At 36.5% G+C, this 18,409-nt stretch overlaps 2 protein-coding genes across 8 annotated transcripts; one reads left to right on the top strand and one right to left on the bottom strand.

The window, feature by feature from the left end:
- Window positions 1-49: 49 nt before the first annotated feature.
- Window positions 50-6,222, bottom strand: znf692 (zinc finger protein 692). 7 transcript variants are annotated; one of them, XM_089119726.1, is made up of 12 exons: window positions 5,537-6,220; window positions 4,187-4,376; window positions 3,809-3,840; window positions 2,910-3,419; window positions 2,748-2,823; window positions 2,571-2,660; window positions 2,390-2,497; window positions 2,241-2,291; window positions 1,940-2,018; window positions 1,588-1,702; window positions 618-717; window positions 50-436 (listed from the first exon to the last, which is right to left on the bottom strand). In XM_089119726.1, the coding sequence occupies exons 1-12, from the start codon at window positions 5,541-5,543 to the stop codon at window positions 160-162; spliced, it is 1,635 nt and encodes a 544-aa protein (XP_088975852.1). In that variant the 5' UTR covers window positions 5,544-6,220; the 3' UTR covers window positions 50-159. The 7 variants fall into 7 exon arrangements, with proteins under 7 accessions (XP_088975852.1, XP_088975851.1, XP_088975854.1 ...); XM_089119725.1 differs by having other exon boundaries at window positions 2,390-2,500; XM_089119728.1 differs by having other exon boundaries at window positions 2,571-2,646; window positions 2,746-2,823.
- lpxn (leupaxin) lies at window positions 5,463-12,781 on the top strand. Its single transcript, XM_039677303.2, has 9 exons — window positions 5,463-5,574; window positions 6,947-7,071; window positions 7,803-7,858; window positions 7,991-8,090; window positions 8,279-8,548; window positions 8,678-8,851; window positions 9,617-9,698; window positions 9,798-9,946; window positions 10,124-12,781. Exons 1-9 carry the CDS (start codon window positions 5,478-5,480, stop codon window positions 10,388-10,390), a joined length of 1,320 nt encoding a protein of 439 aa, XP_039533237.1. The 5' UTR covers window positions 5,463-5,477; the 3' UTR covers window positions 10,391-12,781.
- Window positions 12,782-18,409: the final 5,628 nt, after the last annotated feature.

The raw sequence follows: 18,409 nt of genomic DNA on the forward strand, positions 1-18,409 counted from the left end.
ATATATACTTCACTAAAATCAGAATAAACACCGTCAGATAAACCACATGGCAATTTCTCAGTTTGTTTATAGAAGCCAAACAGTCCCACAGTAAAGTTTGCTCAAGTTCAAGGATGCACAAATGGTACCATATTTCATCAAAACACGGCATCACAAATGTTATTCTACAGAAATGTGATTCCTGGAAACAGAAGGGGAAGATCTGCGCTGCGCAAAAGGATGCGGGACTGGGTCAGAAGGAGGAAGGAGAAGCTCAGGAGTGGGTGTTTCGTTGTCTGGGTGGCTCTTGCTTCGGTGAGCTGTGACATTGTCTCTCTTTTCAAAGCGACGACCGCAGATCTCACAGGGGAACTGGTAGGTGCTCTCAGCATTGTGCTTCCGCATATGCCAATTCAGAGAGGCTTTCTGTCGACAGGTAAAGCCACACACCTCACACCTGAAAAAGAGAGAAGGGGTGAGTTATATCTGGAGCTGAGAACTGTAATAGCAAAGCCTTGAGCAGTTGTTGTGCTAAATATTGAGGGAATCTTCATGCAAAAATTTGTTTGGGATGTACGCAAGCTTTGGTATAAAACAAAGGGCCTAGTGCACGTGTGTGTATGTGGTGAAACTCATACTGCAGTGGTTTCTCTCCGGTGTGTATCCTGCGGTGGATGATCAGGTTACTGCTGGTTCGGAACGCCCGGGCACAGAACTCACAGATATAGTCTCTCTGATCTCACAGGCACAAAGAATCATATAGAGAGAACCATGTTACTAACCACAACATGAAAAACATCACTCATCCCTACTGCTTACTGTATTTGTCCAGCGGGTCTTCAGTGGGTTTGCTTCTGGACATAGATTTGACATTAGAAAAATATTTTTTTAGCATACAAAGTAAACAAAACTTTCACTATAATTACACTAAAATTTATTATTATTAATTTTACCTTGTTTAAATATCATACAGTATGAAAGCAATTTCAGCATCCAATAATTCAAAGCACACACAATCCATGTTTATACTGTAAGTTACTTCTGCTGTCTGGATTGGATTTTCTTTAACTTTCTGTAATTGTTCATGGTTTTAAAGTGCCATAAACTACAATGTACTAACCTTTAAAATAACAATTTGATACAATGCACTTATTGTATACATACACGTTTTTACATTGTATTTAAACAAAATACATGCAATACATTTTTGGCATTGCATTTACAAGTTTATGTTGTACCAAATAATACTTTTTTTGATGCAAGTACATTATAGTATATAGTATATAAAAGACAAACACAATAAAAATGGGAACTTTTTTTGAGGATTTTTTTTCACTGTGTCCACTTTTGCATCTACTTTTGCATCTATTAGCATTGACTAATTTGGATTCTACATGCCTTCAATTAAATGTAAATTAATTTGCACCAAAATACACTAGGCCAGACTTTGATAAGACATCCAGCATTTGACATCAACAATCAAAGATGATTTTCGACACATTCGTTTCAGTCTTTTTGAATGGAAGTTCCCCAAACCAGAAGTGCCACCCATAATTCAAAACACAGAAAGGTCGTCAGGAATAAGGTGGACTTGGACTGAATACTCACTACTGTGCAACTTTTCATGTTCCTTCAGATGCTTCTTGAAGTTGAATGACTTGCTGCAGGGGGGATGCGAGCAGGTGAAGGTCTTCTGCTGGAGATGCTGGTACTTGACATGATGCTGAGGAGAGGAACAGATTGTGAGACGCTTTTCCATCCTGACTCAGCGCTGATGCTTTTCCATTTAACCTTGCAATCAACATAATTCTGTTTTAAATAAAGTTGCAATCAATGTAATTGTGTTTTAAATAAAGTTTCTTTTCTAACAGTCAGATCAGTGCAGAACAATGGGAAATGTTTTAGTATAGTAAAGACTAATGAATGTGTCATGGACAGTCAATATTGACTCAGCACTCACATTGAGATATTGCCGACTAGAGAAAATCTTATCGCAGCCTTGAAACTCACAAGGCAAAATCACTTTGGATGTTGATTTTCTGTAAACGCAGAGATCAGTATCATGTAATATGACGTCAACATATGATACAACAATAGGACATCATAAGGCATTCAAAATAAAACCATGAAAATATCACCAAATAAATAAAATAAATTACTATTCTAATATTTAAAACTCAAATAACTATACATAAGGTGTATATAAATACAGTAAATATTTTATAAACAATATTCATATTGGTAAAATAAAAAAAACAAACCGTTTTCTCTTGCCACCAATCTGGGACACATCATCTTTCAAAGACTGTGGACTGGAGAGAAAAAAGTAAAGAACTTAAGATTTTATTGAACTTGTTAGAAAATCCTAAAATATGAAAATATAAAAAACATCTGCAGTTAGAAAAATTACCTGTTATTGTGAAGTGTTCCTGCCTTTTTGTTGGTGTTGTGTTTCTCAGTAGGATCTGCTCTACTCTGGATCCCTCTGTTGGTTAAATTCAGCACTGCAACTTCCTCACTGCTAGGAGACAGAGACTTGGCTTAACATGTCTAATTGATTCATTAAGAGAGTAGATGAATAGAGGAAATACCTATCAGCGGGGCTTTGGTTTTCAGTGCAAACCCTGGCAGGTTCATCTTCAGTCATCTCATCACTGTCTGCTGAAGACAGATCAGTTTTTCTGACAATCAGAAAAAGATTGAGAAGACATAATTAAACTAAATATTATAAACACAGCTAAACATTCAAATATGCAAAAAATATATACCTATGTTCTGAATGCGAAAAGTCAGCTGCCACATTATTTCCTTTCTGTGTCTCAGAAGTCTCAGTCACTGTAACACCTTAACACATGATTCTAGTTATTTCTTAAAAAACAAAAACAGCATCTTTATTTGAGAAAAATCCTTAAAAACACCTGCAAAGTCACCTGCATTCTTGTTGTCTCCGAACGTTTGAGACCTTGTGTTGTTTTTCTGTTCGGCGTCATTTGTGGTAACTTTAGCGTTTTCTCGTAGTTGCCGTCTGGTTTTTAATCTAGCCATCATCACCTCTTGTCTTTCTATCTCTGCTTCTGGATCCTTCATCCACCTCCTGCCTCGTTGTTTGAGTCTCTTTGGGCTGGCTGCAGTTATTTCACCTTCGTTTGTAGATGTCATTGCCTTATCCATCTTAATAGGAGACCACAAAAAGTCATGTCCACCTTCACAGGTGTACTTGAGACACACGTCCACCTCACAGTCCTTGGAATTGGTTTCAGCTTCTCTTCTCCCTGTTGCATGAGCACTCTGATCTTGAATTGTTGCTTTTGTGACAGGCCGAGAATGCAGGACAGGGGGGGAAAGGCACATCCGCCCATGGTTGTGGACCAGCAGGATAAGTTCCTGCAAAGATTCCTTGGTAGTTGATAAGGTGCTTGTGATCTCTCCTTTCCCATCACCTAAAGAAGCCATAGTGACATGTAAAACTAAAGTAGACATTCGACACACACACACACATATATATATATATATATATATATATATATATATATAATGCAATTAGTTCTTACACGAGTGACAGACATTTGTTTTATTGTTTTAAGTATAAACACAAAATGTTGATACATTATTCAGAAAATAAGACTTAATATCTTGTATTCTGATATAAGAATCTTTAAATATTTGAAGTGGAAAAAGACAAAAATATGAAGAAAATAGTTTTTAGCAGTGAATGTTTGAAAATGTTACACTTAGTTATGAAGTCATACAGGTTTAGAACAACTTTATACAAAAATGAAAAAGTAAATGATGTCATAATTATAATTTTATGTATGAACTATCCCTTTACCTGAGCACTTGATGCAAACTCTTGATACATAGCTGCAAAACAGGAAGCAGTTGTCATCGTCAGTTAGACCACATCTTATCTATAATGCTTCACACCACCAAAATACTTGGCTGTCAGCCAAACTTCAATATGTTTTTAACTCCATAAACCACAAGTTCATCTTTGTTTTTCTGCCTATACTTCATTTTAAGCTCACTCATAAGTCCTGTCTTTTCCCCTGTATGATCTGGAACACGATCACAACAAATGGAAAAAAATGAAGTCTCTACAAAGCCAGAATCAACAACTGCAGATGTGATTTAACTGGAATTCTAGAGAGCACATTCAACGAACTGTCATCGGTCTAAGGGTAACTGTATCTCTCTGACTGTTTTATACCTCTGCAGCAGATGCTGAGCGAGCTCTGAGTGAAGAGAAAAGCCCAGTTTCTCTTTGAGATGACCCCAGCTCTGCAGACACGAACCCAGCCGCACGCGAGACTTACTCCTGCGGGCATCCAACTCCCTGCGCCACTGACTCCGAGGAGTGTCGCTAGAGGACGACATCACCCTGACAGGTGCCACACACACTGAAATAAAAGAGAGAAAAACACTCTGACAATTACGCGTAGTTGATTTTTTTGTTTATTTGTTTGTTTTTCTATGGGAAAAAAGGGGGTCAGGGGAAAAAAAGTAATTTTAAAAGTTTAAGTCTTATGTAGGCTACTCTAGCCTATTCATTGAAAGTGCCACCCTAGCTGCTCTCAGGCCTCATTTTAAATAGATGCATATAGTAATGACAAAAGTGTAAGTAACGTTATATTAAGGTCCAACAACAAAGTCATAACGGTCATAACATAAGTAACCGACATCAGGAAACCTCTGTCATACCTTAAATAAGACCCTGCGCGAAAGTGTTTGCGGGGCCCACTCGCTCGAACTGTTGCCCTTTTAAGGAGGAACCGCTCAGTCAATCAACAGACTACAGCTTAACTCAGTGTAACGAGCATGGAATTTATCTCGCCACGAAAGAGATGCTACATAAAAATAATGAATATCAGCTGAATTCATCTGCTTAATACTGGGGTATATGTCAAGCGAGCTGCAGATAGAGAAACCGAATCGGAAGTTTCCTGTCCCAGCATTCTTCACGGCAGGGCAAAGATCTATGGGAAATGTAGTCTGAGAATAATCACCGTGATGTTATAATTTTACATGATCAGAACAGTGTTTTATGTGTGAAAAGACTTGGCCTATAAGTCATTTCTAAAAAAAAATAATAATAAAAAATGAATAAAATGGTACCAAAGTGCTGTTCATGAGTGTTTACAGTAGCCTACACTTCTTAAACATGCTATCTTGTCACGTACACACTTTTCTTTTTACACATTTAGCCTACCTTAATTTTTAACCATTGGTAAAACATTTTCAACAATGTTCTAAAACAATCTAATTACACTGGTTTTGTAACACCACTTTTATTAGGTTACTATATGTATTATACAGCTAATAGCCTACTACTAATAATAATAAAAATTAAACACGGCCAAACGGCCACTCAAATCATTCAGTGTTCATTTTGGTAAATGACAGCAAAATGCAAAAAGGTGAAATACATGAGAAAAGGACTGAAATAACAAGAACACAAAAAGGAAGCAACATCAGTTTCACTGAGCTCAACCCACAGCTGCATGTATCAGATCACCCTACCACACATGCTCACTGAGAACACGCAACGTGCGCTGCTTACCTCTCATCTCAAGCCTCAGACCACCATGGATGAACTCGGTGAGTTGTTCGACGTTCTGTGTCCTTCTAACACTAAAGTCTTAATCAGTCTCTATAGATGTACAGGTCTGCTGTTTGGCTATACCCCTTGAAGAATATGCAAGATGTTAATCATTTGAACAAAATACGGATTATAAAAAGCCACAAGACAAAACATTAACTGAATTTACACAAATACACATTTCAAAAGTTTACATACCCTAGAATCTTAATACTGTGTTGTTGGTGAGCAGTTAATACTTGAGCAGTTAAATTGCCCATGTTCTTCAGAATCCTCCAGGTCTCATTCTTTGGTTTTCCAGCATTTTCTGAATCTGCATAATTGAACCCTTTCGAACAGTGAATGTATAATTTTAGATCCATTTTTTCACGCTGAGGACAATTGAGGGGCTCATAAACAATTATTTAAAAAGGTGAAATAAGAAGGAGACACGATGAATTAAGAGCCGGGGATGTACAGTAAACTTTTGAACAGGATGTTGATGTGATTTAGCTTTTTTCTACCCTTCAGAAGCTACATGTACAAGATATTTACATGTTTCCCAGAAGACAAAATAAGTACAATTTACCCCAATCATCCAATTCAAAAAGTTTACGTCCCCTGGCTCTTAATGCATTGTGTTGCCTCCTTGAGCATCAGTGAACATTGTCACCTTTTTTTTTTTTTTTTTTTTTGAATAGTTGGGTGTATTTATATCTATTTAAACCAGGACATTCTGGGATAGAGTGAGAAATGTTGTCATTCGGGAAATAAAAAAGAATATATAGGTATACTACACTCTAAAAAATGCTGGGTTATTTTAACCCAATTTTGGGTCAAATATGGACAAACCCGAAATGTTGGGTTAAAAATGTAATGTAAAAATTTAACCCAACAGCTGGGTTAGTCCATATTTGACCCAAAGTTGGGTTAAAACAACCCAGCATTTTTTAGAGTGTATATATAAATATCCTTTACTGGCAGCATTTATACTGAGAATATATACGTTTTTCCTCCATGTGAGAAGTGTTGTATTAGGAATAAAATTATGTTCTTCCATGTATTTTTCTTGGTAGTCTTACAGAAGTTAGTCAGACCACCCATTTCTATTAGTAACATTTCCTATGTCAGCAAAAAATTGTTGCAAAATTTTGAAATTCAAGTGTTTTTTTATGTTCTGTGCTCTGCATCCGTTGCGATGACAGTGTGGTGCCTTTTCACTTCCTCAGGAAATGACACAAATTGCTAATGTTGAGCGGCTTCACCTTTAGTTGTAAACATGATTGCTGTAATGCAGTATGTTTTTTTTCTCAGTGTCAGTTCGAGTTCAGTGTCACTGATTTCCTGATTTCAGTGTCACTGCATTATTTTCATGTGATTTTGATATTTCAGACATGCTTCTGGAGCAGTTGGCTCAGAACTCCACCCAGACTTCAAGTGTTCCTGCACCCATTCCACCCAAACCTTTCTCACTGGAAGCGTCCGTTAAAAGCAACAACACAACTCAGTTTGAACAAGTAATTACATTTCATGCAAACCATTTTCAAGTTGTACTGAAACAAGAATTTTGAAAACATTACAGTTTCAAAAACATAAAAGTTTGGTGTCAGTATGATTAGTCTCTTCTGCTCACAAAGAAAGCATTATTTTTTCAAAAATACAGTAATATTACGAAATATTATTATACATTTAAAATAACTGGTTTATATTTTTTTAAATGTAATTTATTCCTGTAATGACAAAGCTGAATTTTCAGCATCATTTCTTGTGTCACAATGATCCTTCAGAAATCATTCTAATATGCTGATAAGATTTCTTATAATCAATGCAAACAGTTGTGCTGCTAAATGTAAATTATATTTTTTTCTCAGGATTCTTTGATTTATAACATTTAAACATTTAGATCAATTCAATGAAACCTTGCGAAATAAGTATGACTATTATTTTTAAATAAAATCTTACTGACCACTAATTTTTGAACTATTTTTTTTTTGTCTTTAATAGCTAATACATATATATTTAGGCCTAAACTTATTCATTCTCAGCCCATTCTCATCCCAAGGCGTCATCTAACTGACGCCTTAATTGGGAAGCATTTTGACCATGCTTCAATATCCGACGCTTTAGGCACCCTTTAGCGTCAGTTATATGACGCCCTGGGATCGCGTCTAAACCTACACCAGACATAAACCTACCCGATAATGAGAATGCGTTGTCTTTCTAAATGCTTTTTTCCCTATCGTCACAGATTGAATCCTCATGTCTTGTTGCTGGTGGAGGACAGAAATGTGATAATGCCTACAGGTACATCCATCTTTTTGAAAAATATACAATACAAATATCTGTTGTATGTATCTTATTTGTGAGATCATATTTTGGCATGCTTGCTGTCCTTTGAGGTTCAGCTGTTCACCAAGAACAATAATCTTTTTCTAGCATGCTTCCAGCCCCTGTGGAGGCAGGAGTGATGAGTCCCGGCACAGCTACGCGAGAGCTAGACTCCATCATGAATGAGCTGCTGGGACTCGGTCTGGAGGTGAGGGAAACATGAGGTTGACATCAGTTCATCTTTTCATGCATCAACGCGCATTTTACCGCCATTGCACATAATGAGTGGTACCAGAAGAGGGCAGTATAAGTGTATTAACGCTACTAATTCATGCCAATTGGAATCAATTAAAATCATAATGCTTTGAAATGGACCACATATACTTTATTTTATAGGTTTCAGAACCAATTCCTACATCAAGCCCTCCTCCAGTGGCTCGCAAGTCAGTAAAGGGCAAAAAAACAGAGGAAACTAAAGAAAGTGATAGTGGAAGTCAGGAAGAGGGGAAGAAACCACAGCATCCTCCCCTGTCAGAGAAAGTATCCAAGAGTGTGGATGCTATAGACGACTTGCTGGGCTCTCTCAGCTCGGACATGGAGAAAATGGGGGTCCGCACAGCTGCCAAAGGCCATTGTGCTTCTTGTGGCAAGTGTATAGCTGGGAAGGTACTAGCAAGATACAGACAAAATATTTTATTATAATAATGTTTTGTTCTCTGCAAATCTGGTGAGTTTTCTGAATTAACAAATTTGTCATCTCACAATTTTACTGTCTATGTTTTTCTACCCGTGCAGATGATCACAGCTTTGGGTCAGGTGTGGCACCCAGAACACTTTGTGTGTACGACATGCAGGGAAGAATTCGGCAGCAGTGGTTTCTTTGAGAGAGACGGGAAGCCGTACTGTGAAAAAGACTACCAAAACCTCTTTTCCCCTCGCTGCGCTTACTGCAAGGGTCCTATTACACAGGTGACTCGCCATGTCTGTGTGTATTTACCCTTGGAAGGCTCAGTTACAGTTTTAAATGAACATTTCTTATATTTGTGTTGCATTCTAAAGACTATTTTCTTTATTTTTGGCTCTATTATATATATATATATATATATATATATATATATATATATATTGTATAATACAACTATATACATTTATAACTAATTAGAATTAATTATTAAATTCTAAATATGAAATAAAATTATTAGTAAATATGTAAAAATGTAATTTACAAAAAATATAAAAATATCAAATGTAATATTTAAAATATATAATGTAATGTATATATATATATATATATATATATATATATATATATATAGTATACATTTATTTAGATTTATTACCTTCTTATTACCTATTACCTACACTGTAAAAAATATTGTTGGTTTAACTTAAAAAAAAGGAATCTGGTTGCCTTAAAATTGAAAATTCATAGAAATGGAAAAATTGAGTTAATACAATGAAGGAGATTAATTTAATCACCAGAAACTCAAAATATTATGTTATCTGAACTACATAAATGATCTAAGTTGATTTGACAAAAGAAAAAATGTTGTGATTACAAATCATGAAAACATTTTGTTTACAGTGTTATTTATTTAAATTTTTGAATATCTATAAATAAACATTTTTATTTATTTAATAATAATTTCATTTATTTAAAATTCGTATATACAAATATTTGGAATGACATTTTCACTTGACAAACAAGGTGGTAAATTAGTGTGTTTTGCACAGAACATTCTAACAGCGATGGATCAAACATGGCACCCAGAACATTTCTTCTGCTCCCACTGTGGGGATCTATTTGGACCTGATGGTGAGACAATTGGAAATTCCCCAATTAAACAAGTCAGCGGATCTGGTCATCATTTGAAAAATGATCTTTTGTACTTAATAAATGTGTTTTTGTCTGCAGGCTATATGGAGAAAGATGGTAAACCATATTGCTCTAGGGATTTCTACCGCCTCTTTGCACCCAAATGCTCCGGCTGTGGAGAGCCAGTGAAGGATAACTATCTGTCCGCAGCCAATGGAACCTGGCACCCCGACTGCTTTGTATGTGCGGTGAGTGAATTAGTGGCGTTTAAGACTGGAATGCAATACAGTCGTGTGACTTTCTCCTTATTATGAAGGAATATGGAGTCAGCCAGTCTGTGCTATTGTAGTGAGCTTCATAGGTGAATTCTTCACCTCCACAATCATTCTTCCTCATTAATGCCCACTTTCTTCATCTCTCTCCAGGACTGTCTGAAGCCTTTCACAGACGGTTGCTTTCTTGAGTTGAACGGTCGGCCCCTCTGTTCCCTGCACTATCACTCGAGACAGGGCACTCTGTGTGGGACCTGCGGAGAGCCCATCTCAGGTCGCTGCATCTCTGCTCTGGACCGCAAGTTTCACCCCGACCACTTTGTGTGTGCGTTTTGCCTCCGGCAGCTGAGTCAGGGGGTGTTTAAGGAGCAGGGAGGGAAGCCATATTGTTCAGTATGCCACACAAAACTCTTTGTGTGAAAGAGGTGACTTTCCTCAAGGAAAATTAAGGTTTTTAAACAGTGGTTAAAACTTTTTGACTCTAAGGCCCTCCATTGTCCAACACAAGATTTAAAAGCCCCCACCCACATAGTCTAAGTTTTGTATCTGGTATTCTGCTGTAGCCTATAAAAAGTTACTTGTTAAAGTATTGATAAAGCAAGTATTCATTTTTTTTATTCCAAACATTTAAAGTCCTGTAATTTCCTCAATAAAAACAATAATTAATGAGGAAAAAAATGATTTCAGTTGACATTTTAATTTAGTTTTTTAAGATAAGTTGATGAGTTTTAGTAGGCAATAAAATATAATTTGCCCTTTAAAATTTTAAGCATGTGCCCTATATCACATGACTTGATAGAAATGACATCATTTCCTTGGAAAGAAAGCAACTCCAAGAACAAAGAAAGAATCAGTCATAAACTTTTATCTCTCTTCCTCATTTTTAGATGACGTATTTAATAGCGTAAAACATAACATGTTTGTGCTATGTTTCCATAACACAACAATAACACTGTTGTGTCCATTTATGGACATGTAATATATTTTATATATCTATTAAAATTCTTCCTTAATGTAAATCGTCTGCTGGTATGTTGTTCTGTTCTAGCTAATAAAGGGTTTTAAGCTTAAAACGTCCATCACATTGCATTTTTATAAATGCCATGTAACAGGGTGGACAAACTTTATACACTGTGAGTGTACCTAGTACAATCATCTTGGAAGTCACTTCAACTTAAATTACATTAAGCTGACTTAAAATAGTTAAATCTTGTATAACTATGAAAGTTAAAAACTTAAGTGATATTTATTTTGACCATTATCACATCGCATCAATCAAGCTATTTTAATCCATGTTGAACAAAACAAACATTATCGTTACAGATGGTTCATAAAATTTAAAGACAAAGATTCCTTGTCTCTTCTTCTTCTTCAACCTGACTATGACATGAATTGAATTTTGCTTTTGCGATTATCTTAGCATAACAAAGCTAATATACATCACTGCAGGCCAGTTGAGGAGATTATAAAGGCTATTATTTCAGTATGGTTTCAATGACTAAAAAGACTTTGCTTAATAACATACATGTTTTCATAGCCCATGCATTACAGTGACACCATGGGGACATTTTCTGTAAACATTAAAACGGGTTAGAATAACACCGACCATCATTTTCTTTCTTTAATGCACATGGATTGTACAGAAGCCTGTTTATTTTGTTGTGTGCATGGTAAGATCACATGAGGGAACATCCTTTTAGATATTGCTGAGCATCTCTTGATTAGTCAAGAAGTTACTCAAGGTTCAGATGGGCAGTAACTTAAGGAACAGCCTTCTCATCTTCAAAGAATGCTCTTTGATGGTAAGAGATGACAGCTGCTTTCTGGGAGGATGGGTCAAAGGTCAAGATGTTTATCACACCATAACAGTCACGAACCGTCATGAACTGCAAAAACCTCCCATGGTGAGTGGACAAACACTCGTGCAGCATGTGATGGTGAACTTTAGATTTTTGCCATAAATGGCATGAAGTCACTATTGCGATCAACTACTGTACAAGTATGAAACTCCCAAATATGAAAATCCCCTATGAGCACCCCTTCCTAAAATATGTATTGATTTTGTATTACTTTTTTAAAAATCTAATATTAAAATAAAAAAATTAAGAGAGAGAATGAAGGGAAGAGGAACAGAGCGGAGTGGCTGGGAAGATGTGTACATGCGTTAAGTTTATAAATCAAGTTGTCATCAGTCCATTAGCACTCTGTTTTAGGAAGACTTAATTCAAATATGTTGCTGTTACAAAACAACAGAAGCTGATTATTCTTTCATATTCTTTTTCAATCCGTCTTCTCTACTGTTAATTTGCTGAAATGACTACTAATATAGAGCTTCCTGAATAGGGTTTCTGTCTAGAACCATTTACTGTAAACCCTAACACTGAAAATAATTAATTGGTCTGAGTAGGATAAACTGAAATTAAACAAAATAGTTCAATCAAATGAACTTTTATGAGTATTTATAATTTTCTTTTTCTTATGAGTTCACAAAACTGACACATTTTAAGTAATCTGACTTGTTGCATTGTTCTGAGTTTTATTAACTTAATTAAAACATTATTTTTTAGACAAATTGATCTGAAAATGGGCTGGGCTTTCTATTTTCCAGCATGCTTTGCCATGACACTTGAAATGTTTTATATTGTCGTACTTATTCAGCAATTGTTGAATTGTTGTCTAATGTTATCTAAACATTGTGTTACCAATTAGCAAGTTAGTATTTACTAAAATAGCTTAAAGCTACTATATAACCAAGTTCCTATTACTAAAATATTTAAGTTGAGATTATATGATAATTTTAAGTTAAATGAATGAATTATCTAAAGTTGAGCAATTAAAATGTACGAGTACAAAATAAAAATCTTTACCTCGAATTTTTGGTACACAGTTGTATTTTTACAGATAGGACAGAGCTTAAATAGAGTTCATATGACATCTTTAAGAGTCTGCACACATTGAGTTCTTGAATCGGTGAATTAACTGCTATGATAATTTCAGTTGAATTTGCCAAAGAATCGTTCAATGCAGTTTGTTGATCCGGTTCATTGAAAAGAATCAGATCAATAGAATAATTCGGTCGCGAGTTACACATCACTTTCGGTTCGCTGAGCAGGTCTCGATTTCTTTGTGAGCGAGTCATTGGATCATTTATTAAACGAATTCATTAAAAAAAAATGTGGATTCATTCAGAAATGAAACAAGTGATTGTGTTTATAAGCTACTGTCATGAATGAAACTGCATTGTTTAAAACTATTTGTATTTGGCAGACAACATAAATGGCAATTTTGTATATAAAATGTAAACTATTTAATATTAACCTCATGTATTTAAATTGTCTAAAAGCAACAACCATCCAAAGTGCATCGAATTATTGGGGGCAATGGTGTTTAGTATACTTGTAAAACCTTGGGAATGAAACAGGAGTGTTAACACTCATTAAAGCGGCAGAAATAAAAGACCTGTCAATAAGTGCTGGTGTGGCAGGAGTCAGGTGACATTTACAGCTGTAGGGCTGAAAGAGGCCGGTGGGTGAATTGGCCCGTGGATCCATAGGGAGGGTAAATGGAGGGGAGTCGTACTGAAACCCTAGCCTCACCTGAACCAGACCTTGGCCTCTCTATCACCCCACCGATCCACAAAGCCACGGCATGGGTCACAGAGCACCGTAAATACTGACCAACCTGGCAACTCTGAGACTGCACTCCCATAATAAACAATGAAGCCAATAAGTGTCCAGTATGTCACTGCCAGACAAGCCACTGAGTGTGTAACCTCACGAACAAAACCGCATTCAGGGGGCTCAGGCTCCCTATAAAGGACTGGTAAGATGAATGTGGACTGCTGGATGCCAAAATGATTAACTGTATGAAATACTTAATAAAACCAATGAAGTCAAATGTAACTTAATCTATTTATGGAGCAAATGTGAAATGCAGGAGTGTCAGCAAAGCGGTGTTTTATTGATTTATTTGCCATGTCTTCAATCAAACTTCTTAACATGTATTTTTATTCAATCCAGATGGCTGCCAGTGCATATATTGGAGGCCAAACCCCCCCTCCCTAGATTTTAGAAATGTCTTAGTGATGTAATACAACATATATATATATATTTATTGCTGCCGAACATTTTAAAATCTTAAACTACACTTGCATTCATTAGAAAAACTGAAAATTAATAATGATTAGGTTGTTATAATTAACATGTACACAGTGACTGAATGGATAAAAAAAATCATATTTCTTGAATTATTTTCAAAAGTTTTTGTCATGAAAAACAAAACTATTTTTACTTTCAATATGCATGTATTAAATAATTCCACTCTTACACCTCATACAGGAAAATTTCAAGGAGAGTTATTGACACTCGTTGAAGCTTTTTCATTTCCATTGCAAATCCTGAATTACAACCTCACAAGAATACAATGAAACGCACTTTGCACTGAATTTGTAACAATTTTTTTAGATAAAAGGTTACAAAGCTAGTAAAGCAAAACTGTGTATTGATCTGTGTATTGAAGTAACTGCCTCTGACTGAGAGGTTTTTCAATGAAGACAAGAAGTGACAGCTTCAACACCCCCTAATTGCTTCCTGGTGACACAGGGCCCATATATTAATTAGAAAAGCTCATTCAAAGCCAGAGGAAAAGGGCTGCATTCCCCTCACCGTTACCTGTATTTGGTTTGGCCCACAGCCAGCCTAGCGCAGGTATCATTTCAAATTAATGACTAGCTCCTCTGTACCGATGACTTCCTGCAGTGCTTAGCAGAGGCTCCCCGTGCCAGGCGACTACTTTTTTTCGTCTTTATCATTTGATCTGTGGTTTCACGCTCTCTTTCCTTCAGCTTCTGAATTTGGGCCCCTAATTCCCTCACTCATAGCAAGCATGAAGGCAGGTTTAAACTCTTTGAATTTGAACTCTTCTCTTGCTTCTGTAATTTCTGCCCATCACCATCTGGTATAATGACTGTTCTAAACAGGTTCTCCATTGTTAAGGCAATCAGATAGGTCTGCCCTAAACTGACACCACTGGAGTCCGTGTTGCCAGGATGCTCAAGAGAAAATGTTTTATACACTAAACTTTTAAGATAAGTCTAAAAGGTGTATAATTTGAGGCTTAAAGGGGTGGCATAATGTCCTTTTCACAAGAGTTTAAAATAAGTCTTTTTATGTTTTAGCTCAAAATTCCTCACAGATATTTTTATAGCAAAAACGCACCGTTTTGTGTTGGTTCCTTTAAATGCAAACAAGCTAGAGAGGGCGGAGCTTCAACAGCTTGTGTCCTTTTACCTCACACAGACATGTACTAAAAATTTCAAAAACTTTTAGCCTTTTTTGTTCAAACCCGAGTCAGACAATGATGGAGAGACTCAAGAAGTGACAACATGTACAGTAGAATGCAACAGGCCATTTCTTAATGGTTTGTTGACGAATTTATGTAGCTTATGTGTAGTTATCTTAGTCATTGATTAGCATATCTTGTCATGATAATCTATAAATCGTGTTCCCGGGGCTTGGTTTATGTAAATTTTAGGGTTTGTGATGTTACTAACCCGAGAGGAAGCTTGGGTAGTCCCTTCCCGCCGTTTATTGTAGTCCTTAAAAACCTATTTCTTTAAAAGAACTTTGAGCGTTGCAACTTTGCAGATGTTGTTTATGCTCAAACAGCAACATTACACACTACTGAAGTCTTAGAAAAGTAAAATCATAATCAACCACCCCTTTAATATTAAAGAAATACATCTCTTTTCTGATTGTGGGCTGTGTGAAATGCGACAAAGACTAACTAGAGTCGCACGCGTGCAGCAAGTCACCAACAGAACTTGAAAAGAAAAACAAAACTCTGCCTCATAAACAGAAAAGCAACTATGGAGATGACGGAGATCCAAAGCAACCTTGGGAGAGCTTCAAATCAACCTCAGACCGCAATCCTCCCACACACTAAATCCTCCTCTCTCATCTTTCCTCTCATTTCCCTCTCATCTGATACTCCTCCTCCTCCCCTGAACCTAAAAAGTGCAGCAGCAGCGTCATCATCAAGGCCTGATTTACTGTGGTGCAGAGGTTGCTGAGGGTGGCCATTTCCACACACTGTTGACCCCCTGAGAGCTGTGGAAGTGTGAAGGCTGTGACAGAGAGCTCTCCTGGTGAAACTTGCCTCGCCGCTGATGGGGAAAAAAATGCTGACATTCGTCATCTTTACAGCCCAGTCTCACACACTAAGGAGGGCAAAACCGATTTAGAGTTTGTTGTGTAAAAGTACACTGTTCAAATAAAAGATTACTTCCTACAGTCATAACGTAGGCCTACAGTCATGTGTTTAAAATGTTACATTTTTAACAAATAATTTAACACAATAAATAGGTTTCAAGCTTATCTTATTTGGTTTATTAAACGAGGAATAGTTCACTTTTAAAAAAACTTTTGCTGATAATTTACTCACCCCCATGCCATCCAAGATGTCCATGTCTTTCTTTCTTCAGTCGAAAAGAAATTAAGGTTTTTGATGAAAACATTCCAGGGTTTTTCTCCATATAATGGCCTTCAATGGGAACCAAAAGGTTCAAGGTCCAAAAGACACTTTCAGTGCAAACTGTTCAAAGGGCTTTAAACGATTCCAGACGATGAATAAGGCTCTTATTAAGCGAAACAATCTCTCATTTAATTAAGTTTTATAAGCTCAAATGCTTGCCTTGCTCTGTTCTGTGATGCACGTTCGTGACTCTCCTTTTCGAACTCGTTCATCAAAATGAACAAATCTTTTTCCGAGTCAATTGGTTCATTCAACGAACGAAACGAACAAATTGAGTCGGAAAAAGATTTGTTCATTTTGATGAACGAGTTCAAACAGGAGAGTCACAAACATGCATCACAGTACAGAACAAGGCGACCATTTAAGCTTATAAAACTTAGTTGTTTTTTTTAAATGACCAATCGTTTCACTTGATAAGACCCTTATTCATCGTCTGAATCGTTTAAAGCCCTTTGAACAGTTTGCAGTTTGCACTGAAACTGTCTTTTGTACCGTGAACCGTTTAGTTCCCACTGAAGTGCATTATATGGAGAAAAATCCTGGAATGTTTTCATCAAAAACTTTAATTTCTTTCGACTGAAGAAAGAATGACATGGACATCTTGGATGACATGGAGGTGAGTAAATTATCAGCAAAAGTTTTTTCAAAAGTGAACTACTCCTTTAAACTCAGGTGTCCTTTTACGGTAAAACAAACAATATTACACGATAATCCCAAGCTCCCAATTATAGAAGTCTTTTTTAAATAACACCATTAAAGGTCCTATATAGCACTTTTAAAGCATGCATCTTTATGGAACCAGGGATCTATTTAGCACCAAAATTGTATTGTATTGTTACAAGCCGAAGAACTAATTTGGTACTGTTTAGAACCATTTTTCTCTTTACAGTGGTGTCATGTTTTTGCACACTGCATTTATTGGAGTGACAGTGCCTTCCACACTATAAGAGAGTTAAGAATTGAGAGATTTGTCTTTGAGGAGCGGTTAACCATATGAGAACTTGGTTGATCAGTCTATGAGTGTGTGTAGATTTAAAGCAAGGGGCTTACAGATGATAAATCACAGGCTCTGTCGGGAGAGACTTGAGCCCGGGGGTCTGTCTGGCCCCTGTCATGAAAAACACTGAGAGTCCCTCTCTCTCTCTCTCTCTCTCTCACACACACACACACACACACATTTATAAACACCCACACAGACAGGCTTATTAATGTGAATAGCAGAGGAATCTGTGCTAATCTAATATAATTAACCATGTGCAAAATCCCATGAACACTCTAAGCGCTGTTTGAAGGGCAGATCTGCTCTTTAGCTTTCATAGCTGTTTGGTAATCATACAAAAAAAATCTAACAGAACTGGAAAAGAACAGGATCCTCTGTGATTTCTCTTATAGAGTTAGGCCTAATTCATTATTTATATACTACACGAATATGCATGGATCTTTTCACAAGTGTCAAAAGACAAATGAACGTTATTTTTTTAACGTTACATTGATTAAAGCACTCTACTTTTTAGCTCTCGGTCCCCTTACTAATTACAGTGCTGCTTTGTGTTAACACCACATTTACGTGCAAGAACACAGTTTTTCCTACTTTAATTTACAACATCTAAGGGTCCGTCTGACATTAGAAACCCTTTCCCTCTGCATCAAACATCGGTTCCTTGTTTTATCAGTGTATCACATACCATCAAACTGAGCCAGGATAAACAGGAAAGAAGGGATTATTGCAATTTTTCATCTCCGTCTTTCCTCCTCTTGCATAGTATGTGGTGGTCAGGCTATGACATTTTTTCCACTTCATATTTTTTTTGTAAAAAATGCTGTTGCAGCTCAAGGGGGATTATTTCCCCAATTACCTACACCGCGGCTCATTTACTGTCTGAGTCCTGCGTCTTCAAAACAGAAGTT

Source organism: Pimephales promelas, chromosome 14, assembly GCF_988280905.1.
Source record: "Pimephales promelas chromosome 14, fPimPro1.hap1.1, whole genome shotgun sequence".
NCBI classification, from domain to species: domain Eukaryota; kingdom Metazoa; phylum Chordata; class Actinopteri; order Cypriniformes; family Leuciscidae; genus Pimephales; species Pimephales promelas.

Coding starts and splice junctions, on each gene's coding strand:
- lpxn (XM_039677303.2), top strand. CDS start 5,478: ATGTATCAGATCACCCTACCACACATGCTCACTGAGAACACGCAACGT. Junction 8,549..8,677: donor GCAAGTGTATAGCTGGGAAG/GTACTAGCAAGA, acceptor CTACCCGTGCAG/ATGATCACAGCTTTGGGTCA. Junction 8,852..9,616: donor GCAAGGGTCCTATTACACAG/GTGACTCGCCAT, acceptor TGTTTTGCACAG/AACATTCTAACAGCGATGGA.
- znf692 (XM_089119725.1), bottom strand. Junction 3,420..3,808: donor AGTTTGCATCAAGTGCTCAG/GTAAAGGGATAG, acceptor TGGCTTCTTTAG/GTGATGGGAAAGGAGAGATC. Junction 2,824..2,909: donor CGGAGACAACAAGAATGCAG/GTGACTTTGCAG, acceptor TCATGTGTTAAG/GTGTTACAGTGACTGAGACT.